Below are 25,430 nucleotides of genomic sequence, written 5' to 3'. Positions count from 1 at the left end.
AGCACATGGGGCACAGCAGGGCATATGAGGCTGTAGAAATGTTATTTACGCTTATTATTAATCTAAAATACGTACTGTACATTATTTTTAGTAAGTCCACACTGATAGGATGCATGTCAGTATTTAAATAACCACAAATATCAAACCATTACAATGTAAAGAGAAGAGTTTCTGTGAACAGTGACAGTGAAAATATCTCTGTACATATTCTACAGTGAGCTACATGAAGAAAGGGGAAAAAAAAAAATGAAAGTAGAAATGTTCTTTAACTCCATGGACTGTGGTATATGATTATCTAAGGAGTGCTGACAGAGGAAGTATTCTATCAGCAGCTAAATGCTGCATGACAGGGAGACACTTCAAAGGATCTATAAGTGACTCCTGAAATACTGAGTGAAAGTAAAGTAGGAAATTACCCTTAAGTTAGAGGCATTTGACTAAGCCCAGCTAGATGTTTTACCTGACTGGAGAGTCAAATCGAGAACCCTGACTGAACTTGGTGTGAATGTTTCAGAAAGAGCAAAAATCATCATTGTGTGATGGTTATCTTGAGCTGCTGCTGCTGCTGTTTGTTGTAGCCTGCTGTTTGATTGGGCATAGGACAGGAGAGTCATTTAACCTCGGCTGTGATTGGGCTAATCTGTCAAAACCACAAGGTGTGAATGACAAGACAAGATGACTGACGGAGCTGTCTGGCACTCTGGCAATGGCTTGGATGGAGGTGTAGATTAATCTTTGTACAATATAAATGCTGTGCTCAGACATGGCTATGATGGCATGTTTATTTGGTTTGCCTGTATGTATGGGCAAATCAGTTCCATAGTAATCAATCATTTGATACTGAGAAGGTATTCATTTGGTATCAGTACAGACAGTAATTATGTATTTCTGTAAAATGGTGAAAAATGTTCTCTTATTTTTGTTTTGTAGGTATTTTGATTATTTTTAATTTGTGTTTTGGTAACTGGTGTAGCAAGCATGTACATTATTAATCATGATAATCTATAAAGTGATTTGTATAATTAAGTACAGGCTGGTCCATAGCAATTAATAACCATTTCAAAAGCATTACTAACATTAATAACAAAAAAACAAAACATAGCCTTGTAAACAAAACTAACTGATGGTAATAAAAAACATAAAACACAATATCTGCTCTCCTCTCCCCTCCTCTCCTCTTCTCTCTTCTCCTCTCCTCTCTTCTCCTCTCCTCTCCAGAGTGCACCTCCCTATCCTCCCAACTTCTATGGAGCCAAAATCAAAAATCCATGCTCTCAATGGGCAGTCAATATCTCATTAACCAGTCTCTCCACACACAGTCAGGCAGCCAGGATGTTCGTCTCAGTGTGCACAGCACAGACTGGCACACCTCACACACTTTAATAACCTGTGGGGACGCCATTCCACTTCCTCAGCCAGCCAAGAGGCAAGAGAGAGGGCTAAAGCACACACCCTCAGTCGGCCAGAGTGACTCTTGTTTGTCTCGTCTTTCCTGTCTCGTCTTTCCAGATATGATCTTTTCAATTCGACCGTAACATGTAAATGTTCTCTTAGAGGAGGTGAAATTAAATCAAAACATTTTTTATAAATGCAGATTTTGTGGGATATATAATTTTTAGGGTTCTACGAAATTTTATTTCATAGCATTAATATTCAAATTTGAATTATATGTTCACATTCAAACAGATTATTTTAATCACAGAGTAAAATGCATTTGGTTTTTTTTACATGATGGAAGAACACCTCTTCTTGAAATATTTCTTCTTTGTAATTGGGTCTTTTATTTTAAATCCTTGCAGGTGACTTGTGCTATATTTGCCTTCACCTTAATCTGTGGTGATTTTTCCTTTGGCTCTTCATGTCCTCAGCCCCTAACTGGATAATAGCCAATCTTGTTAACCTCTGCTTTAATGTGTGAGAGCCTGCAGCACTGGGTAGTGAGCACTTCAATCGGCCACTGATAGAAAGAGACAAAGATTACTAAATCTACAGCAAATATTTACAGCCTTGTTAACATAGCGTCTATCACAAGATATTTAGCTTTACCTTCTCTACGGCCCCAGAACATTTTTACAGTCTAGTACACACTCGTGTTAAATCATATATTTATGTGCTGTCTGCATACACTGTAGTGCCTTCCTGGGCCCTGCTTTCGACAATTTCAAAAATTGCAGCTACGTATACTTCCCCACAATAACACTCTTTTGCAAGGGTTAATTATATGTACTTGGGATGAGACGCACTTTTTACCTTTTCTGTCAATCCACACATCAAACAACTTTCTTTAATTATGTAATTGGAATTTTCATCTTAATTGTGCTGAGTAGGCTGGCTAATTTGCATGGGGTAATGAGAGGGATGTTTCCATTACAGGTAATTAGGTACTTGAGAGGCAGTGGTGTGGTAGATAGGCTGAATAGAGAGGGAGAGGTGGGTAGGGAGGGTGCAGAGTATCGACAAAGCCATAGAGAGAAACACACAAGAGATGTTTGTTATAATATATCATCATTGTTTTGTAATGTACAGAATGAAAAACAATATAAAACAGTCAAAAAAGGCACATGCAGTATAATCATGTAACCATGTTAACAAAACAATAAAGGAGTGTATGCCAAGACAGCAAGTCATTGTGCTCCACATCCATTTCACTGACCATTTTCAGGAAGAAATTACTACTGCGGTGTAAATTAGTTTCTAATTATACTGCTTGTTCACATTTTAATTTAATTTCTGACATTGTCACAATAACCTATCATGATAACAGCAGCTCCTGTCAAACTGGAAGCACTAATAAGGGGAAAGACAGAGCTCAAAGGAGAGATAAAAACAAGCAGAAACTGGCTAGTAAACAGGTTCACTTTTATAAGTGTTAATGACAAATACAGAAAATGTCAGTACATGGCTTGTCTCTATTAATTTGTCTAAATGAAATTAAACAATTTTAAAAATGTTTTTTAAAAAAAAGTGTTCTTCTACATTGAGCCAAGAAAAGAAGAAATATACACATTGAAATTCTCACATGTATGCCACACATTTAAAGAAACGCACAAAAGCCTCACAACACAAGACACCCGATTCTGTCCAAAAATGTACGATTTCATTAAGCCCTTCAATAGCAATTTCATATAAAGGACATTGGGTCAAAGGCCATTTTTCATATGTGTCTCACTAAGAATAAGATAGAGCACTGCACTCCCTCTCAATTTCACACAAAGTCAGACGCAAATGACTATGAGCCTCACCTCATAAATGAATTCTCACACACTATGATCAATAGAATAAAAGAAATGAACACAATGGTCAGTCTCTCACATGGAGCATGATACTTGGATGGAAAACTTAAATGTAAAAATACAAAACACAGTTAGGATCAGCTGCAAGGGTTAGTATCAATATTACTAATATAGCAAGTAATCTAAACATTTAATTATAGCATTATTTCTTTCACACATTAACTATATTTGTAGGTATTTTTTGTGTATTTTGAACATGCTCCACTGCCTTTTTTATGATTAAAAAACATAAATTTGTTTTTTGACACGCGGGAAGACAAAATAGCAGCAAATGTTAAACCAAATCATAATTTCTAGTATTTTTCATTTAACGCAAAATGACAGCTGCCTGTTCCTCATCATGATTATTGTATTTGATTGTATCATGTGTGCATGTGAGCACATATGTCTGGAAACGGTTGTTCACATTTGGTCTACATGGAAGAATTAAAGTGAATTCATATGCGTGAAACACATGATCATGTGCATGTGTGTCTACGCCGGTGTGCAAGCATGCATGAGAGAAGTGTATGCTGTACTGTATGTCTGACTGCACTTTCAGTATCTGTCTGCACGGATGTGTGTGTGTGCGCATGTATGCTTGTATGATGGAGGGGGAGGAAGAGTTGGGATTAGGCATACTAGATCAACATCACAGCGACTGGGAGGACCCAGTCCTGCTCTCATGGCCACACATGTAAACCCGACTACCCAAAAAATAGGTCAGTGGAACACAACACACTCGCGCACAGATATACACACACATGCACTAGTATCAACTCAAAGAATCACAGTCTGCCAGTCGTGCCAGTGCCTTGTCGCCCGTCTGCGACCCACGTTCAACACTGCCACGCACATCTTCCCGCGGAATAGACACGTCCTCTGGACTGGAACAACAGGATTAAGAACGGGGCAGAGAGGAATAGCGACCCCCCCCCCCCAACCCCCGTGCCCCCTTCTCTCTCTTTCTCTGACCCCCTGTCCCCCCCCTCTCTGTGCATGCTACCTCACATCTAAGCCAAAAAACTTCTGCTCTGAAGCTCAGGAGCTGTTCTCGTCAGAGATGTACCCGTGCAAAGATTACACCGGCTGTGGTTTCCAGAGCACCCCACACAACAGCAGCAGTGAGAAAACACACACTGAGAACAATAAAATCAAGGCAAGAATACCTTTACAGATTTTTTAAAGAAGTTAAAGAAGCTCAGTTTCTATTTCTCAACAAAAAAATAAATTCTGTTCATGCATGAAAAGACATATTAGAAAAGCTTAATTTACTTGCATGCATTCAGAAGCACTGTAATACTGTATTTCTCCCTCCCTCCCTCTCTCTCTCTCTCTCTCTCTCTCTCTCTCTCTGCCACACTCATGCCTTGCAAATGAAATGCAAAGAGTTGGCAGGCTATGAATAGCGGAGCCGTACTTCCCTACTTGTTACTCTGGGTGCAGGATCAGCATGCATTTTGCTCTTACCTTTCATAGCTGAAATCACAAAATACATCATTAAGCTTCGAGTCCATAAGAGAACAACTATCACAGCGCAAAGCCCTCCACTGCTGTCTCAGCAGCAGCTGGCCAGCACAGCTCTGTCTCTCAGCCTCCGAGCATGACCACACCAGAATCCATGTGACTGTGACATCAGTGTTCATGTCTGACTGCTCCCCACCCACTAGCCTTTGATTGGCACAGCATGCAGCCAGTAGGGGCGCTGAGAGCTCAGGCAGGGAAGCTGGCCCTCTTCCCACTGATTGCAGTCAGAGCCTTGTATGCCGGCTTGCTAGACACAGCACACTCTCACTATCTTCTGTGGCTTATCTTTTTAGTGCAAGGATAAAGTCAGAACCAGTTCTAGCAGACACCAGTTTTTCATGCTCTCGCTCTGCCCTTTCTACTCTCTTGGTTTTCTGTCTTTAAAAATGGTGCAATGTCAAGGATAAGAAAAAAGTCAAAGAGGGGATAAAAGGCTAGACGGGGGATGAGAGGGGGGGAGCAGGGGGGGAAAAAACAGAGGAAACAACAGACATTGCAAGCAAAAAAAAAAAGAAAAAAAAGAGGAGCGCGGAGAACATGGATAAGAGGGGATGTGTAATTTTTCTGTAGCTCAAAGATCGAAGTGCTCTGCTCTTCTCCTCCTCCCTGTCTGTAGGTATGAGTGATCAGTGTGAGGCCAGATGTCTGCGAGCAGCAGTGGGCCCTACACGGAGAGAAGATGAGTGGAGCCTCAGCTTCTTCTCTTGACCTCTCAGAGGACCCGTATGCCCCGCTCTCTCTCTTTCTCTCTCTCTCTCTCTCTCTCTCTCTCTCTCTCTCCAACTGCTCTCACACACTCCTTTGACAGGTGAAGAAGGAGAGATAGTGACGGAAGGGTTTGGATGATCCCCTCCACCCCACAGCGACCGGGCGATGAGTTTCTTGCTATCATTTCTTCCTCTCTCTCTCTCTCCCTCTTGTGCCCCTCGCTCTCGCCCCCTGCTTCCCACTCCAGTCTCTACCTCACTCTCTCTCTCTGTTTCTCTCTCTCCTCCCCCTCTCCTTGCTCATCCTCTCTCTCATATGATAATCTGTTCTGACTCCTAACCAGCTGCCTCTCTCTGATACAATATTCTGGTTTTAGTGCAATCCAGCCTTGGCCAATAACCACGTTGCATTTGGCATGTCCATGAATAAGCTGGTGTTCATATCATCTCGTCTCAAGACAAACATCATACAGCTTCGGTTTCAGACACTGCAATATTTGAAATCTAAAAATTAAAGGGCAAAAAATATTTTTTTTACACCACCGGTATTTCAAATTTGGAGATGGCGGAAGATCATTTCACATTCTCTATAGTTGTTTGACGTTAATAACACTACTACAGCAGTGGGTATTTGCCACAGAATTATGATGCTTCCGCAGGGAAAGAATTTCACATTAACAATGCAATTGTTACAGACATTTTGATTATTTATTTATTCCTGTTTTACACTCTAAATATCTATATTCATTTGATGTCTTCTATTGTGTGCAATTCATTGAATAAAGGTACGTCTAACAATATATATTATGGAAATGAGGACTCAGCAGCACGCAACATAAATCTTCCCATGACAATGTTTCATTAGGACCTCTATGATCCATTAGAGACACTAAACACATTAACTCACATTGTGTCAACACTGGTCTCTTATTGCACACCGTCTAATGAACAAAATATCATTCAGAGGCTGATAGCATCAAATGGAGCGTGTCTGGGATACAAACTAGACAGGCCTTGGTAAACTATTCAAACAATGTGATGTCAGAGACAACGCCGTCGTCTCATTTCAATGATGACATCTTGCCACAAGATCTTAAAAGTTCACTAGATGAGTCAGGGCCGATTCCCACGCAGGGACATGTTTAACTGCCACTATCTGTGGTTGTCTGGCAAACTGGCTGTTGTATCAATCTTTCTAGAACCAGCCAGGGCTCGACACGCTGAGCTATGAGCTACAAGAACAAAAACATGATATCAGGGGCTGAGTCTGTTGGCTGGTTATCCAAGAACATCTGAGAGGAGGATAACATCCATATTACAACCTGAGCGTCAGAAGAGGGTTAGAAGGCATACTTCTTTTGTCTGCTTACAGTCTGTGAGGTGAATAAGTGAGTTCCCTACAGGTTAGGAAGATTATGACAACATAGTTCTAACAATAAAAAAAAAGTAAAAGCTGTAAAATATGACATTGCAATGTAACACACAGAAACAAAAGGCTGTTGGACTCTGTGTTTTTCATCTGGAGAAAGTTGCCTTTCACAGAGCTTTTCAGTGAACTATAAAGTGAAATATTGTCTCTCAGGGACTTACTGTCCAGTGACTTCTCTCCCTTTCAACTTTCACATTTAAAGGGTTGGTTCACTCAAATTATAAAATAAAAAAACACAATTTGATTTCTACCAAAGAAATAGTCCTATAAAAATAAGTTGTCTTTTAAAAAAATCTTGTGTATTTCTTTCATTACTATGACCACCACAAACAAAATCCAGTTCATCTAGAATGTTTTGGGTTGCCCGCAGAAATCTCAGAGAACCTGGGCAGATAAAACCAAACCTATCTGGATGGCCAGATACCACCATAGGTAAAAATATGTTTGCCTTTTGTAATTTGGGTGGATGGATGCTTTAAGAGAGACAAAAATAATAATAAATTGGTCTTGATGTTGTTCTTTTCAGTTCTGCAACAAATATAGTGCCTCCAACTGTATATAATTGTGCTTAAAAGCCTGGTCCTCCCTAAGGAGAGATGTTTCCAGCAAAGCTGCTTCATTTGCTCTTGATCACATTCTTCCTAGACTGCTCCACATTACCAGTGACAGAATGCCAATATGCTGCTGATACATGTTCATTAGAGCATTGATTAAACCACAAAGGCACTGATGGTCAAATGTCTGTGGGTATTAATGTGGTGTCGTGAAGCCATCAATGGAATCATTTTAGTCAATCGTTTCTTTATGCTCCTGAGTATAAAAGAGAAATTGTGAAAGTGATGTGGCTGTCAACTGATTCTGAGATGATCCAGGAACTAAATTTCTGCATTTAGACCAGTAAAGTCATGTGTCTCAGACTCCTCTTGGATTAATTCAAGCAAATGTATTTACTGTAAACAAGCTCTGTGGAATGGAATTCAATTGAGATGTGGTGCAGAGCATCCACTGGTGCCCCCGGAGGAGAGGAGAGGACCAGAGCTGATAATGGCCTCATTAGCAGTCTGTCAGTAGCCATTCTACACACAGACTCCACCATGCAGCTGATCCACGTTAACTCAAGCTATTCTGGACTGGCCTCTAAGACCAAGGACCTGTAGTCTTCACGCTGTTGCACTCTGTGGCCTTTGACCCCACAGGATAAACAGTTATGGACTTCCTCATTTTGTGCCCCCACTCTTGTCAGGATATATTTTAGAAAGCTGAGGCTTATATTCCACCACAGAGCCACCCGGGTGTTTGGAACTGCACCACAAGCCTGAAGCAGCGGTAGAATTAACAAGCTCCAACAGGCACTCCATGAAAACAATACAGATCAATTTAATATAGATGCCAAGGAGTGGAGGGCATAATATTAGAACCATAACAGCACCGGCCCACACCACACAATCATAAACCAATTTAGGGCCATTCCAGGCAATTTCCTGGGGGCTTCCACTTGTGGGAAGACTTCAATAAATCACACAGACAACAAAGGGAATATCTATTTCAGTGAAAATAGAGGACACTATTGGGTTATGTCCAGAGGACTGCGGAGGGTTGCATTTAAAGACATGTTTAAATAAGAACAGCAAGAGTTTAGAAACATACTACGCACAGATGCTTTGCCTGAGTTTTATGGTATAATGTGTAGCTACAGGAAATGCTGTTAACTCATTACGGCTAATGGATTTTCCATGGAGCAGCACAGTGTGTCTAGTCAAGCGAGGTAGCAGCTGTAGGTATAAGCCTCATGCTTTTTTACAATCTTAACAGTTAGACTCTGATCAGATAACTCTATATTAGTGACTATACACTGCCCTTCATCCTTTATATGCACAGCAGCCCCCAGGCCAGCTCAGCACTATTCTCTCTCTCTTTCTATCTGTCACTCAATGCACATACACACAAACACAATATTTTTAGAACAGCAGGGTCAAAAGGAAGAGATATGAAAGCATATCATTCCTACATAGGTGAAGTGTTCACCTGTCAACTGTCTTATAATCAGAATCAACAACACAGTACTTATAGTGAATGGTTGACAAGGCTATAGCCTTTTGTTTTACTGCCATGGTTATTTATAGAGCTAAATTTAAATCTTTTTTTTTTTTTTTTGAAAAGACAGAAAAATAAGAGTCTCTGGTATTTCCAAATCAATTGAATCAAATGTTTTAGATAAATAAAAAATGTTCAAGTTATGTGTCACCATGGCAGCAAAGCCAGTTTGTCCTCTGTGGACTGACCAAACTTCACATCACTTACTTGCATGCCTGCTCCATGTTAAATGACCCCTTGCAGGTATGAGTCAGGTAGTGACAAGAGGCTGTGAACAAAGTGATAACTACTTCAATGGAAAACATCAAACACTCTCAGCTGCTTTTTTTTTTTCTTTTCTTTTTTGCGGTTTTGTTTAGTGGCTGTGTTGCTATAACTACACCAGGACATTTCTTCCTGTCTTTGGGCATTTGAACAGCAACAAAAGTGTTTACAATCTGCCGACTGGAACTGGCTGTTCAATTGATTGATACAACCTTGAAAAAAAATATGCACCTCATACACAAAGTTATTCAACAAAGATTGTTGTTTAATTGACTGGAATAAATCAGTTTGTTTACTTGGTTTGTCGGATGCAAAGGCAGCGGTAAAGAGAGATCATCAGCTCTGCTGGAGTGCTATCATATATCTCACGGAACAATCTTTCAATAGATCAATAGAAATCAGATTTAACAATGAATTGTAGCGCATCTCTTTTGTGCAAGGCTGCCCTTGGGGACAGAGAGGAAAGGGATAGGATGATAGAGAGAGAAGGAGCGAAAGGGAACGAGGTGGGGAGATTATCGCAGGCATGGCAGCCTGTGTGAGAGGCTTAGCCTGGCTAGGCAGGGAGGTGGAACCCTGTGAATTCTAATGAACTGGCAAGACTCCCCCAAAACCAGCTCCATCTCCATGGCATGAGGACGACAGGAGGGAAGGAGGAGGTGATTAGGAAGGCGCAGCTCCTGCACAGCAAACCAAACAGAGCAGGTCATTTTCCCTGTGATAATTATGGCTATAACCAGGCATGAGGGATTGGTAATGGACCTGCTTATTCTTCATGCCCTGCAAAGGCAACCACTGAGCCTGTCAAGGGGAAAAGCATGATGATGTGTTTTTTTTCCCTGCTGGTAGGGTGACTGTGGTAAGAGTTGCAATGGCTGTTGAAAAGGGCAGCAGGGGAACTTGGCCTTTGAGGGAGAAGTTAACGAATGAACTTCATTATTGAAGAGCATACCAGGGAGACCCCCCGGAGTGTGTGATGTATTACCTAGCGTCAAACTTACACACTCCCCCAACATCACCAATATAGCCCGACGTCAGCTCTGGGGGGAGGTAGGCGTGTAAACTAAAATAGTTAACCTTCTGGCTTAAGGCTAGAAAGAAAGAAGAAAAGAGAGAAATAAACAGTGAAGTACAAGATTTGCATCAATAAAGTTGTTTTCAATAGAAAAAAAGATCTATTTTAAAACCTCTAAATTTACTCAATATTTCCTCTGCAGTTTTTCAACAATTTCACCATTATTCTCTCTCCTGAAACACCAAAGTGAATAATGAGGCAGTGCCTTTTCCTGTGACTGCTCAGTGCAGAAACTCTCAGAAGAAAACTGCTTTAGCTTAAACTAACACATTTAATGTTCACTATGACTTCAGGTAATGGTCCGATGAGGCAGTCCAGATCAACGCAATGTAGATTACTCCCATTTATTAAAGAGCAGCTCTGTTCAAACATGAAAGTAACTTTTCCTAAGTTCTATGAGCTTTATAAAAACAAGTGAGTCACCAGAGGGACTAATGTTTTCCTCAAGATTGAGGGAGATCTTCAGGCTATGTGCGACGTGCACCACTTAGCCTTCCCCTTTCCCCTCCTCCACCGGGCCTGGATGGAGTTTCTCTACGGCGGATGGGACGAAGGAGCTCTTTTACCGTGCGCACTCTCAATACTTTTACTCTTGACTTATGAGGATGCCATGGGTGCAGGGGAGTGATTCATCACTGGGTGTGCTCCTCTTGCACCCTCACACATTAGTAATGTGGTCCGCTGAGGAGGAGTCCTGTCATCAGTCTGTACCTGGACCCTCTGAACAAGGTAGGTCAACAGGAGGCAGCAGCGGCTGGCCCACTTTTAGTCTTTCACAGCACCTTTAAGTTTCCTCCAGCTCTGCCACAACTGAGCCTGACAGACACACTAAGACCAGCCTGGTCAAGGGGAGACAGTGCCTCAGTGCTGCAACTGGTATACTCACTATATCTGGTGACTCATTGAAGCTTGTCCTCCCAATGCCCAAAGTATAATGCCCAAACTTGGGTGAGAGGTTAAAGTGAAAAGGAAATAACTTCGTTCAAAATATTACAGACTGTAAATAGGAAAAAGTAGAAAAACAAAGAAGAAATGACTCAGAGTTTGCATGAAAAGTTCCCAGACTTATCCATCTGAAACGGCCTGAGGGAATTTCATCACAAGACTCCCTAGTCTTCTGTAATACAGACGCAACAAAATAAGTGGCAAACACATGATCGTCTGTTCTTTCATGAAATATAGAGCCACTGTAAGTCAGCATAAGCCTTTGACCTTAACATTGCAGGTAATGCACATTTAAATACCTACCTCAGTATTCATGTTTGTCATTTTACTTGTGAAGATTAGGTGTAAAAAGGCTATTTGAAACCAAAACACAGGATTAAGGGATAATGCTGCTCTGTGTCTTGTGAGTCGACCTTGATTCTGTAATCCAGCACAATACTGGAGAACAGCATATTTCTCTCTCTTGTACATTCAATACTCACACTGTAGCACAGCTCACTCTGATGTAATGGCAAAAGCATAATGGCACCATGCCGAAGGAGAAAGTAATCTGAATTAAGACGAACTTCATTGTAATATCTGGGTAATAGAAGTGGAAATAGTATTACAAGATTTGTACAAAGCAACACATTGCTGACAGCGAGTCACATTTGACTAGATATAAAAGGAGGCTACACTGTGTGAAAGTGAAATGGAATAAAAAAAAAAAAAAAAAGTGAATTGATTTGAATTACGCAGACCTGAGCTTTAATGACCATGGTGAGAAATGAACTTGATCTTTAAAGTGAACCAACCTGCAGTCAGCCACGGCGTTATTAAGGACTATACCACTTAATCAGAGAGGACGCCAATTTAGCAAGGAGCTAACTATGCAGGAGGGACCCTCTGTGGCAGAAACACATTATAGAGCATTGTGTCACCTGACTCACAAGCAGGTATGTATACATGCTCTCCTCTCTTCTCCCAATCTGCCTTATTTTCCTGACTCCATATCTCCTTTCCCGTTTCTTTTTTCTTTTTTTTTTCTTCTTTTTTTTTCCCTTCACAGTGCCGCAGACACAGTAGAATGAAAACCTGCCTTTGATGTCTGGGATCCTATAATGCTGAGCAGTAGAAATCCGCATGCCTGTTATCTGTAGAATCTTAATGATGACGGCTAACTTCACAATGGGTTAACCACATCTCTCTGTTCTCACACTGTACACCCACAGAAACACAAATTAATAGCAGCGGGGAAAAAAAACAGCATTTCTCTAATAAAGCAGATTCAACAAAATGCGCACAATGCGATCAGCACAAATGTCAATGTATAATATCACCGAAAGCTTTTGTGAGCACTTCTGCTTTCTTCTCTGTAGATGTTACTTTTTTTTTTTCTACTACTTCAGTTTCTGAACAGAATGACATTATTTGCCAGAAAGATATGATCCTCACTTCAAATTAATCTAATTCAATTTCAACAAAGATTTGATGCTCGCCATGCAAACACTCTTGTTTGTTGTGTTTTGTCCCAACATATTTTTTCTTTGATGCTCTGTGACGATTATTATTGATCCTGAAATGGCGCTTACAAGATATTTCAAAGGAATGTTATTATAGGGGACATCTTGCTCGTTGCATGGTTTATTCAACAACATTCCGATGAATAATTCAGGAATTAAATTATATATGTTAATTTTACTCGCCTTTATTCATGCATAATATTGCATCAGAATTTTCACATTCTAAAAAATCCATAATGGAATATTTCTGACAATAGATTTTTTCCTCTGCTTCAGTTTGGTATAATTTGTCTCAAAGTGCACTTCAGTGAGGAGTGAAGACCATCAATTTCTGATACACATTCAGGGAGATAAGCTTAGATCACGAGAGGACTGTGTGTGTGTGTGTGTGTGTATGGCTGCTACAGAGGAACTTGATGATGGCACAAGGACATTTAATTATGGCCCCCCATCTTAAAGCTTCCCCATCAGCATCAGTCAGGATCATATCTGGAGGAGCTCCATGACCTCCGCCTATGTCGCCCTCCATGAATCAAACCTTTCATTACATGCTGACACTCTTGTCCTGCGCTGAATGTGTGTACACCATGGGAAAGTGATGAGGCATCGGAAACCTGATGAGTGACGGATAACCTGCGCTTGTGCAAAGGCTAGTCTACTGTGCTGTGCCTCAGCGAGTGCGAGGATGGCCGTGCCCTCCCAGCCATGCCAACTGCTTCGCCTGGCAGACGCCACCATCTCAGCACAGCCCTCGCTCCCTGCCCCTCTCACCTGAGGCGGCAGACAGCCGGCAGAAGAGAAATCGCCCGCAGCAGATGGGGCCACTTACTTTGGCTGGCCCATCCAAGCATTGTGTCCTTGTCACATGTCACTTACTCTTGTTTTCTTGTCTTGACAACACTTCAAGACAGGGCCTTTCAGTTTCGGGTGAGACACAAAAGGGAAAGGGTGAGGAATAGCTGACGAGGCCTCTCTTCGCTCCGGCTCAAATTCTCTGAAAGAGCCGGCACCAAGAGAAGAACCAGATTAAGAGCCAACAAAAGCAAAGCACCCCCAGCCCCACAATAAGCTGTCGTGCACCCTTATGGCTCCCCTCACCACTCTCCTCCTTATAAAACACCCTGGGCCCCCAGGAGGCGATAAAAAGAAGCGTCCTTACCCAGAGAAACTTATGCAAAGAAAGTACATGTACAAAGGCCATTTGCAATTTTACAAAATGGCAGACATAATGCTTTTACTGAAAAATGAGGACCAGCCATATTGTGTTGGAGAGGAAAAAGTATGGCAGGAGAGGAAAAATGGAGAAAAATCATGCTGGCCTGGTTTACGACAAATAGATAGCTCTATTGATTTCCTTTTTACAGTGACTGTCCATCCCTCACTGTTGTGATTACACTGACCTATTTCAGAAAAAAAAAAAAAAAAAAAAAAAAAAAAAAAATAGCCGTCTATTATAGATTAAACCAAAATGTCCAAAAAGAAAATACTCTCTTTGTGGAACAAACAAATAGAGTAAGATGAAACATAACCTACAGTAGCCTACAGAGGTAGAAAAAGATTGTGTCAATTTAAGCGTTCAATGTTGCTCTGGGAGAAGAGGAAACAACGAGTTCTAGTATCACGCTGAGAATCAAATAACTTTCCACAGAAAGAGTGGCTGTGTTTAGTGGGGCCCTGTGTTGTCAATTTCAATCCTGACAAAAAGGCAACAACATTAAAATGATCGCATGATTGTTCAACTAATATTTAAACTATAATTTGGCAAGGTTCAGTAAGAACAACAGAGTTTAACATTTGATAATAGTTTACTGTACAGTATGCGCTACTGTATTGTGTTTTTTACTCTAATACACCACAGCACAGTTCAGTGTTGTATGCTTTGTGCTGATGATTCCTCTGCGTCTGTGTGTATTGCTGTGTGTGCTCGTCCTGCTCCACTATGTCTGTGCTGTGCGTCTCACTAGACTATCTCTCTCCGTGTAGCTCAGGGGACTCTGGCTGGCTGATCTTCATTATCAGCCCTAGCTTAACAATGTACTGGATGCACTTCCCACATGAGTGCAACTAACAAATCCCCACAGAGCTGAATCAAGGCAACAATGTGATGAAATACCTTCAAACAACCACTGAGCATGGAACACTGAGCTATGCAGAGACAACTCACACTGCCCCGGGCGATTCCACAGGAGTGCGCCTGTTGCCAAGCAAAATTAGGCAGCAACTGGGACATATTATTCTCCTAAATTGGCAATGTATAGCACTATTAAGGACCATAAATCTCATGTTTGATTAACTGAAAATACCTCAGCTCACACAGCCAATGCATTAGTGTTCTACTACTCAGAAACCCAAGCGGGATCTGCTGTCATTTAGAGGTAAAGCAGATGCTTTAAAGACACAACCTGTCATTGTGCCATGTGAACACAGAGAGCATTATTGGGATTAATAATGTTGTTTGCATATATTTGCAAAAATACACCAGACTACTTTTAAAAAAATATACTGTAAAGAGAGAAATGTGAAACGTAGAGGCATAAAATCTACAAGTTCTGGCTTTTTAACTTTGAGTGAGTCTCAATGACTGATATTATTTTCCCTCCGACTGTGCACTCAGTTTTTCTAAGGCAGCGCCAAAAAAATCTAAATCATCTGGTTCCTTTAAAACAGATTGGCTGCACTATTACTATGTGAGTGCACATCTCTGACGAGAGAAACTCAATACAAGCTGCTAGCAAATAAATGAAGATGCTGGAGCAAGGCCATGTTTCTCAATCAGTGTAAGGACTCTGTCACCGCAATGGAGATAAATATAGGGTGAAAAAAGACTGGGGCTCTACATCGTATCTGTAAGACTGAAGAGAGGAAGGCTCGTCTGTCTCCTTTTCTTTTCCCAGAGTCACATTTGTATTACTGCCTCCCTCTGGCCACTCTATTCCCAATCTAAACCAAGACACACACCACATATACAGTAGTGCATGTTAATACAAAGGATGGGCAGGATACACATGTGAAATAAAATTGAATCAAACACAATAATAACGAATTAACAGTGCTTGACTGTTAGTTAATAGTGTTTCTGTGATGATTATCTGTTTTAAACTTTTGGTGACATTGTCAGAAAGATGCAAATTCAGCTTGTGAAGCGTTTAAGGTGGTTATTTTGTTGACGTCAGTGATCTTGCATGTTTTGTCTAATCAAAAGCAAACTGTAGAAAAACCGGCAATTTATTGTGATTATCCAGAGTTTTGCGGTCTTGCTTTGTATCATTGTCTGAACAGTCAGCAGACAATCAGTATATTGTACATCTACTGCTGCAAGAGAGAGAGACAGGATTAGCTCAAGGTAATCAGGAGATCTGCTCTGTTCGAGGAAGAGCATCCTGGCTACACGACCCGTGTGTGCGCTAGCTGGCTCTCTGCTATTCGAGCTGTGAGACAGAGCCCCAGACTGCTGATGGTAGATTAGAGGTGAGACGTCTAATCTCGGTGTAATCAGCTGCTGCATCTGATCCTCCGCTCCACACCATCTCTCTCAACAGGTCCAAACAGAAACTCATCTCACAGCAACGCCGGCCTGCCGAGGTAGGAGAAGGTGATGGCGTATATCTGGTGTCCACCATCAAAGTAAGAAAAAAAAAAAAAAACCTACAATACGAAATGTAAGCCCTTGATCTTTTGCTGTCACTTTTTTTTTTTTACACAGGTCGTTTTTAGGCTACTAAAAGTCAACTGCTACTAAAAGTCCATACAAGAAAGCATTTGTAAATCTGTCAGGGAAATGTACAGGAAAACCACAGCTGACTTCTTGCTGAGAATTATAGCCTTGCGGTAAGAGAAAGTGCTGCTGAGGGGCCACCCCTTATGGGGAATGAAGAGAGAAGGGAAGTCAGAGAGAGAGAAAGGTTCTGCTTCAGATGGTAAATCTATGTAAGTTTTTATAACAGCCTGAATGGGGACAGTCATTGGCACAATGATAACAGTAAGTATCTGTTTTCATCTAGAATACTTCATCTTCTGATGGCTAAATGATTAGTTAAATTAGGTGGATGGAAAAGGGAAGTGCAGAATGGAGAGAAGAGGAGAGGAGAGGAGAGAAGAGAAGAGAAGAGAAGAGAAGAGAAGAGAAGAGAAGAGAAGAGAAGAGAAGAGAAGAGAGGAGAGGAGCAGAGAAGAGAGGAGCAGAGAAGAGAGGAGTCTGCCAGTGAACAGCTGCCCCTGTAATTTATATTGATGAGGGGACTGGCATGGCGGGGAGCTTCCAGCAGTTTGATCACTCAGGCAGAGTAGGGAGTTAGTCAGAGACACGGACCATCCCTGTGGTCTGGGTTGGACTGGGAAGACCTTCTAAACACACACGCATATGCACACACACACACACACATACACAAACGGGACTGCCTAGCTCATATTACAAGAGCCAGTGTGGACTGGTGTAGTGGGGAAGCCAATGTTTTCACTCTGGGAACAGAAATAGATCTACAGCCTGACTATAACCATGTAGGGCAGTGCGATCTCCCTCATTATTACTCCACCAGCCAAATAATCACCAGGCTTCTCTGAAAAAAAAAGACCTTCCCTCCACATTCTCAATGACCATTAACTGGCCCTTGAACTTCTTCTTGTGCACACAGCTCTGACGAGGTTCCACAGTCGCTTCCTGTCTGTGAGGCACAGCAATCAACTACTTGTTAAGGGGCTTTACTTTGATTTCCTCACACGGACAAGATTTGAATATTTCTCACTGAAATGAGACAGCGTAGTCCAGTCTCTGCCCAGGGCTTTGAACCCAAGACTCCTAAATCATGCTCTTTGATTTGAGCCCCCTTCCGGTGTAGAGGTGCTTAGCGCCGCACTAATTAAGATAGTGGGGCGGTGGATGGTGGGTCAAAGCTCTTCTCTTTTACCTTGAAGATATCCTGACACAAACACGAACATGCACACGCACACATGTAAAAAAAAAAAAAAAAAAAAAAGAAAAAAAAAAAAACACCATAGCCCCTCCAGACAAGCAAATAGCTTAACACACAATCATGCTGCTGTTTTGACGGGGCTGTTTGAGTAAGGTAGAGCTGTCTTGCGTAGAAGATCATATCCTTTGCCCTGCTGTCTGATGTAAGAAAGAGCTGAGGAGTTTTACAGAGTGAGATGCAACATCTCACAATCTGAAACACTCCGACCGCTCTTACAGAAAAGCCCTCTGGCCTTCCCTCTCCACAAGTTTCATCAGAGTGATCAGAGCGAAAGGATAGCCTTCAGGGCTAGTTTCTTCCATTCACACAGTGAACACACACATAGACGTAGACACACACACACATACACACACGCACGCACGCAGACACACACACGCACACTGCAGTACACTACACAAAAGCAGTTTAACATGCCTTTTCGATTACACTTCACACGTGTCAAAATACAGTACAGATCTCTTGGAAATCATTGATTTCTACAGGTTTGACTGTTCATCAATTCTTCATGAGCAGACTGAAATTGAAAAGGCAGTGTTGGTTAGAGAAGGCAAAGTCTGTGTATGATCGTTGTAGTGCACAAAGAAACCTTGCATCTCACATGTGTCACATACTGTGTGAGTATCTTTCAATTTTCGTGATATGATCTGTACTTGAAGAATACAAACTCTTGGTAGTTAATGCAGCCTCAGAGGTTACAAACCACCACACAACACCACATCCTTGTTGTTCAGCTGCAGGACCTTGCAGAAAACAAAGAGGTGCTTCAGCACACTGGCTGCTTCAACTGTGCATGATTATCAAGCAGTCATAAGACTGCATAGCATTTTAATTTCCTCTCTGGGGTTATCATCATACTCTCTCTGGGATCAAGATGAAGAAATAGTGAAAGCGGATGGCACAGATCTAATTGAGGGTATTGATTTACCACAATCCTAGTCAGAAAAATAATATTTATATAAGAACATAAGATGAAAAAACATGGATACAAACAAGATATCTTATGTCTACTATATATAAGACATGAAGGTTTTTTTTCACATGAAGAAAAATTAATTGTACTTACAGGTATGTGTCTTCTTTGTTACTGAGATACCTGCAAAAAGAGAACAGAAAGAGAAAACCATGAAGACCAATATATTAAAAAACAACAATAAATACCAAGCTGAAAGCATCATTTACATGATGCTCTGGTTAAATCTAATTGATAGTGATGATAACAATGAAGAAGAGGACCCTGTGGTCCAACAGACTGTCACTGTCTAAGGTCATTGAGGTGGCAGGCCCAAGGCAATTATGTGTGTAGACTGGTGTCTGACCTGCGGCCATGCTACATCAACATCCACAACAAGGTGGTTGAAACTCTATCCTCTGCAGGCAGAGAATGAAATTCATTGTAAAACAAACAACATTTGGAATGCTAATGTGCTCAGCAGCCCCACTGATTGGGCCTGAGTATATGACTAAGCCTGTGGCCCAGAGCGGGATGGAGGCACTTTGACCTCAATGTTAGTAAGTTAATCCTTTATTTAAGTACATAGTCTCATCGAGATTGTACTTGTGTATAAAAAAAATGTATATGAAAGCACAACACAAGAGTATAATATAATAATAACAAATTAACATACACAGCACTGATTAGTCACTGTCAGAATATGTAGAAAATGACTACATGAAACATTTAAAAGATATAATCATGTTTTGTTTTTTTTAAACAAGGAACACCCCACCTTTTTATATGAGATACAATGGTACAATGTATCACCATAATGTGCAGTGCACTGTGATACACAAAATCATGAGGTTTTAGGGTAGATGGAGAGCACAGCTAATCAAGGACATACTGTAATTGTTGACTGTATGATGGTCATCAAAGTAACAGAAGAGAAAGAAGCTTTATTTCTATACAAGAATCAAATTCTGACATTCAAAATAGTTGGTCAGGTGCTCCTCATGCTAGCTGTCTAGACAGACAAGGCTCTTGTCTAGACAGATTGTGTTTTGTAAAGTTTGTTTGTTCACTGTTCACAACTGTGATTGATAAAAGAAGAGAAACAAGAGGAACCATGATAGACCCTTGAAGGACACCTTCACTGACTTCAAGAACGTTTTATTTGGTACCATTACAAACGACAGCTTAACTATTTCCAGACAGTTAGTCATGAAACCAGTTAACTAAAAAAATGCCAAAGTCCATGCTTTTTATAAGTCAATAAAAACTGCAGCACAGTGGTGATGACAGTCCAGGGAAATGATAGCTGTTGACATGAAACTGTGCTGTGAAATGGTCTAAATGGAGCCTGCTGGCTGTAAAAATATTTGTCTCCACAAAAGCCTGTGGTGGAGTCCACTTAAGATTTGAACAATAATCATTTAAATCAGAGGGACACTGCTCTCATTGAGCCGCTGTACATATATTTGGAATTATATCAAATATAAATGATGTTACCTAAGCTCAAAAATATTTGCAAGCAGTGCTGCAATTAAGCAAGCGTTGCGGTGTAGGGGTGGAAGGATCTATATCATCCTCACCCTCAGACTTCCTAGAACTTAAACTGACCAGTTTATTACAAATGTTACTCTGGCTTTTAAAGGTCTTTGAGAAATTGCATGTCCAGAGTGGTACAAAAACATCTGATGAACTATCTGAGATACAAGCAGGGATGTCTGTAGTCTGCTTATCAAACAAGTGGCCAGTCTGACCAGCGTGAGTCAGACCTGGCTGAGGTGGAGCTGGTCTGCCACTGCTCATACTGCCCTTCCTCACTCCTTCGGGTGTCAACTCATCGAATGAGCCACTTCGGTCCTTGCTGTGACTCCGGCTGCTTCTCCTGTCTGCAGCATTGGTCTAATGCCCCAGGAGCCTGATGCGGACGAGCGCACAGCCAGCCGTGGTCCCCAGAGGCCCGCTGGATGCTCATGCTTTGCAGGGCGAGAGCACACTAATAGATCCCACTTGTCATGCGGAAGCAATGGCTAATTTTTCTACAGCTTGCATTTGAAACTCGGGGGACGGCGAGCTGACATGATTCAATAACTCTGTGAAAAAGGCGTCTGGCCGGAGATAACAATGTTTCAGACACGTTTGAGGGGAAACGAGTCAAAGAGCAACGAGGGGGAAAACAAATAAGCCCTTCAGCCTCCTATAGACATACACACAGAAACACATAACTGATATCAACTCCACTGAGCAGAAAGAGGGAAACAGTCACCTAGGGGCCAGCAGTCTGTGATGGAGCTCTAGCCTTGTTCCAGTGCTCGGGGCCAAAACCTTCTGTTCTGTCCAACTGTGACATTACGCAAGGAGAAAATAAACAGTAACCAAGTCTTAATTCTGCACTTCAATCAAATGACATTGGGCTCTACAAAACTGTGATGGGCATTATTCACTACATTCTGATATTTTATAGACTAAACGATTATCCAATCAATTGAATAATACATTTTTTAAAACAATTGTTAGTTGTACCCTAATTGTGACAGACACATACTATTTCTGTTTTGTAAGTTCTATCTTGTTATTATTTTGCTTGTTTGATGCAATATTTAATACTTTTAATATGAAGTGTTTGTAACTTTTGTTTGGAAAAGTGCTACATAAATAAATCTTTACATACTTTCAAAGACATTCTCAAATTGGAGTCTAGTTAGAGTTATAGACAAAATGTGTACATATGATTTAATCTGAAGGCACTTCATGCCAAATGAAATACATGTTACACAAGGAGCAAAAAAGTGACTTCCCTGAGCTCTAGTCTCACCAGAGATCGTAAGGTTATAAACAACCATTTGCTTTGCAAAACTGTTTATGAGAAAGGAAGTGAAAGAAACCCAAGTCTCTGTGAAGGTGCGGGTAACTTTATGTGTATGCTTTTTCCCCAAGGTTAGCCACACAGACCACATGATAATGTGTATTGTTTTGCTGTCACTGGTGCTTTCACTAATAACATCAAAAAGTAGCAAGATATCAGACACAAAAAAGGCTAATTCTCTAAACCTCAGATTTTCATCTCAACATCAAATATGTAGTAATGACTGATCATAATTTTATAATCACTGAATTTCCTAATTAATATACTTCATAAATTATTTTTTATTATAGAGTAATTCTGATATTAAGTAAACTTGTATTGCCCTATTGTAGTGAACATATTAAATCTAAATGCTTCATAAAGTCAAGTCTATTTTAGAAGGGGTATTATTTACTGTAAGGGTACCCTGGGGAATTCAGTGTAAACAAATACAGTTTTGTTTACTGGACATTGAAAGTTTCTCACTACAAAGTATTGTGTGTATTCCTAAGGGCTGAAAAAACATGTAGATGCACCAAAACATGCATTTATAACCTCATGAAAATGTGCTAATTTTGGTTTTGAAACCTGCATTGTTTAAATTATCCAGCAGTCATCTTCTTCTCCACTTTTCTGTCCACATCACTACCTGTTATGGCGTAGTGCCAGCACCAACTGTCAACATACTATACCCACCCTCTGAAGTCAGCAGAAGTTTGTATCATGTGTGTCCACATGCGTGTGCTAATCATACAGGGAACAGCTCATGAAATCATTGCTCTACAGTGCCACAAGTGGTCAAAAACTCCACGGTGTATCTTTAAGTCCATAAAACTAGATGCACAGAAAGAGATAATAAACAATAAAACCCTAACAATATATGTACATCAAAAACTCCAAGAAACACAGCCAAAACCTGCATTTGTTTATCTGTGTATGTGTGTGTGCTGCAATAAAAGGTCTCCCAAACTACTCTGCATCTCCCACTGACCAAATCCCAAACACCTTGTGATATGAAAATTATTCTCTTAACAAATACGTTCTGAGATGCACATTCTGTCTTTTACAGAAAATGCTCATACGGCCTGTTGCTATGCAGGTTATAGAGGAAGCAGGGGGGTGGTTTGTAGGCCCACTTCCTCCTCTATGTGTCATTCAGAGCCCTGTGATTGGAGGTGGCAAGGAGAAGGGGCCACAAAGCCAATGAATGAGTCAGGCGGTGAGAAAGAAGGAGTTAGCTCTGGGCACTGACATTGGCAATGCCTGCCAGCTCATGTCTTCTCCACTGGATGGCAGGTTCAGAGGTCAGTCTGGAGGTGAATCTCTCCTTGGCTGACAAACAGGCTGGTATAAACATGCTTACAGCCTGAGGATCGCCCCTTTCTACACATCTATGTGGCCATTATTTATTTAAGTAATAATAAAAATTGAGGTTAAAATGCAAGCCTGCTGTCTGTGTGAAGTTGCAGCTGAATTCAAATTTCTACATTACCATTTGTCACAATGGAAGGAGGGACAGTTGTCACACTGTGGCCTTTGATCAGTCATATTTCCCCTCGCATTGGTAAACAATTCAGCACATGTTCTCATGAGACTTTGTCTATGCTATAGAGGAAGAGAGGCACTGTGCAGATGACTGGAGGTTAACCTCCACCACATCTATCTGCAGGGGGGCACACATCCTGTAAACATGCCACTTAGACAGGAGAAGAGTGAGTCTGGGGTTTGGCAGCCACAGTGCTGCAGCCGGCTGTGGAGCACCGTGCCATTGCAGGCGACTCAAAGTGACAGCGCTGTAATGAAGTCTGAGGCGCACGGCAGGCTGTACGTCATAATTTCAGGTTCCTTAAAGCCTGACAGGGAATGATTATCATGGATGGTTATTGTCACCCTGCCTCCCTGGGAGACGAGGCGTGCTCTGGGGTTGTTGCACCGTGACATTCAAAGTTACAGTCTCCTTCATATAATGGAGCTGTCCTCTCAGCGCGCTAATGGGAGCGATCCATTTAACCTGTGCCAGAAACACACAGACGAGGAAGTTCCTAATGCGAGGCCTCTCCCGTGGGGACGTCACACTCCCCCCCTGGCTGCTCCCTCCCTGCTGCTTGATTCATTGACTGGCGCTCCTCACTTATCCTCATTCACTGTTCAGTCTGGGGAGACAGGGAGGCTCGCTTCCTGCTGCCTGCTCCACATGCCACTGCTGCACGCCCGACGCACACAAGGACACAGCCGGCGAAACACACCCAGCTGTAAGAAAATCCAGTGAGGGACGGGCTAGACACCTACTGGAATTACGGGTCAATACCATAGGCCTTGGGAATGCACACTTGCAGTACACACTGTCTCCAGTTAATAAGGCCTCGCAGATAGAAAAAAAAAAAACATCAGACAATAATGTGAAGGTTTGGTTATTGCCCTGTCTTAATGATGGCAGTTGTATGGGACTGTTAATTTTAGGCTACTCCTGAGGTTGCTGGTTAATGACGGTGCCTTAGCCATGGTCATCTTAAGAATGATAGATGTAGCCACATTCAGTAGTCCATCTTTTGACTGCTGCCGCCTGCCCGACTGACAAAGTGCTGCTACATTCCTGAGAGAAAATAATTAGAAAAAATTAATGTGTGTCTCTTCTTAGCCATCATAAAGCACCAAAAGCAGCTCCAATTGTTTAGGAAACATGTTTTGTTGTGATTTATGGCGCTGTACATTTCAGAAATTTAACACAGTATGAATTCAGGCTTGAGGAACACTAGAACACTAGAATATATACTTGTTTAGATAGTCGAGTATTGTGGTGGGTCAGACAGTATGAGGAACAGCCAAAGTACAAAAGTATGATGCAAGGTTGCTCTTGCATCAATGCTCATCTCATCAAAATTCCTATTATCAGATGGATGATTAAGGGCTAAAAATAGGCACATAAGTATTGTAGCTGTGTATCCATATCTGAATGTGTGAAAACATTTTGTATAATACATTCAAATGTGTGAATTTGTAAAAATGTTTTGATCAAATGAATTCAAATGTTTGAATGTGCAAAAATATCTGAACAAATAGATTTAATTTTTGAATCCATAAGGAGATCTGTAGCTGTGCATGACATTTTGTGAACAAATGAAAAAGATTTGCACAAATAATTTCCAGTGTGAGTGCACAAAGAAGATTTGCACAGAGGTTTGCAGTTACACATCAAAGGTTTGCAGTTACAAAATCGGTTTGCAGATACACATCTATCTGTGGGTGAAAAAAGTTCACACAGAACACAAATGTATGTGTTAATCCCAAATTTACTGCTACGAGTCAAATCTACAATTACAAATCAAACTGTGAGTACAAACACTTTTGTCCCACATTTGATGCTTCCTCCTGAATAGCCAGTGGGGATGCTCGAAAATGCTGGGGGTGTGTCTGCTGAAGGCGCTGAAAGCACACCCCAACTGAACAGCCTCTGAGCCTCTGAACATAACAACAGTCATGCCGAACTCCCTTATAAAAATACACAATTTAAGATAGGCCTTGATTGTAGGTGTAAAACGAGCAACTTGGATGATATTTTAAAAATAAAGTACCGTTAGGAGCCACTGTTTAAATCAGCACCTATTCTGTAAATAAATGTGGACTTATTTCAGTAAAAATGTAACTTAAATATCTAGTTAACAAGTGATCCATCACCAATCATCGTTATGTTAAATTATCATCTTTTTCAATGGAATTCGGTGTCATTCTTCTAAATGGAGTTCACCTACACAAACAAGGCCTATTTTAAAGTGTTTATTTTTATAAGGGAGTTCAGCATGAGTGTTGTTAAGCTCAGAAGCTTAGAGGCTGCTCAGTTGGGGTGTGCTTTCAGCGCC

General features: G+C 41.2%; 1 protein-coding gene across 2 annotated transcripts in view; it reads right to left on the bottom strand.

Moving 5' to 3' along the window:
* The window catches only part of roraa (RAR-related orphan receptor A, paralog a), a 194,271-nt gene that overhangs the window by 44,441 nt on the left and 124,400 nt on the right, over window positions 1-25,430 (bottom strand). Inside the window, exon 2 of one of the 2 annotated variants that reach the window (XM_067589797.1) lies at window positions 18,849-18,878. In XM_067589797.1, coding sequence (XP_067445898.1) covers window positions 18,849-18,878 — 30 coding nt within the window. Of the gene's footprint in view, window positions 1-4,742; window positions 4,884-18,848; window positions 18,879-25,430 lie in introns of those variants that run through there. The other variant, XM_067589798.1, reaches the window with a different exon arrangement.

This window comes from Thunnus thynnus, chromosome 5 (assembly GCF_963924715.1).
Source record: "Thunnus thynnus chromosome 5, fThuThy2.1, whole genome shotgun sequence".
In the NCBI taxonomy this organism is placed as follows: Eukaryota; Metazoa; Chordata; class Actinopteri; order Scombriformes; family Scombridae; genus Thunnus; species Thunnus thynnus.
The sequence above is the reverse complement of the archived record's forward strand: the minus strand, read 5'-3'. Positions and strand labels throughout refer to the sequence as shown.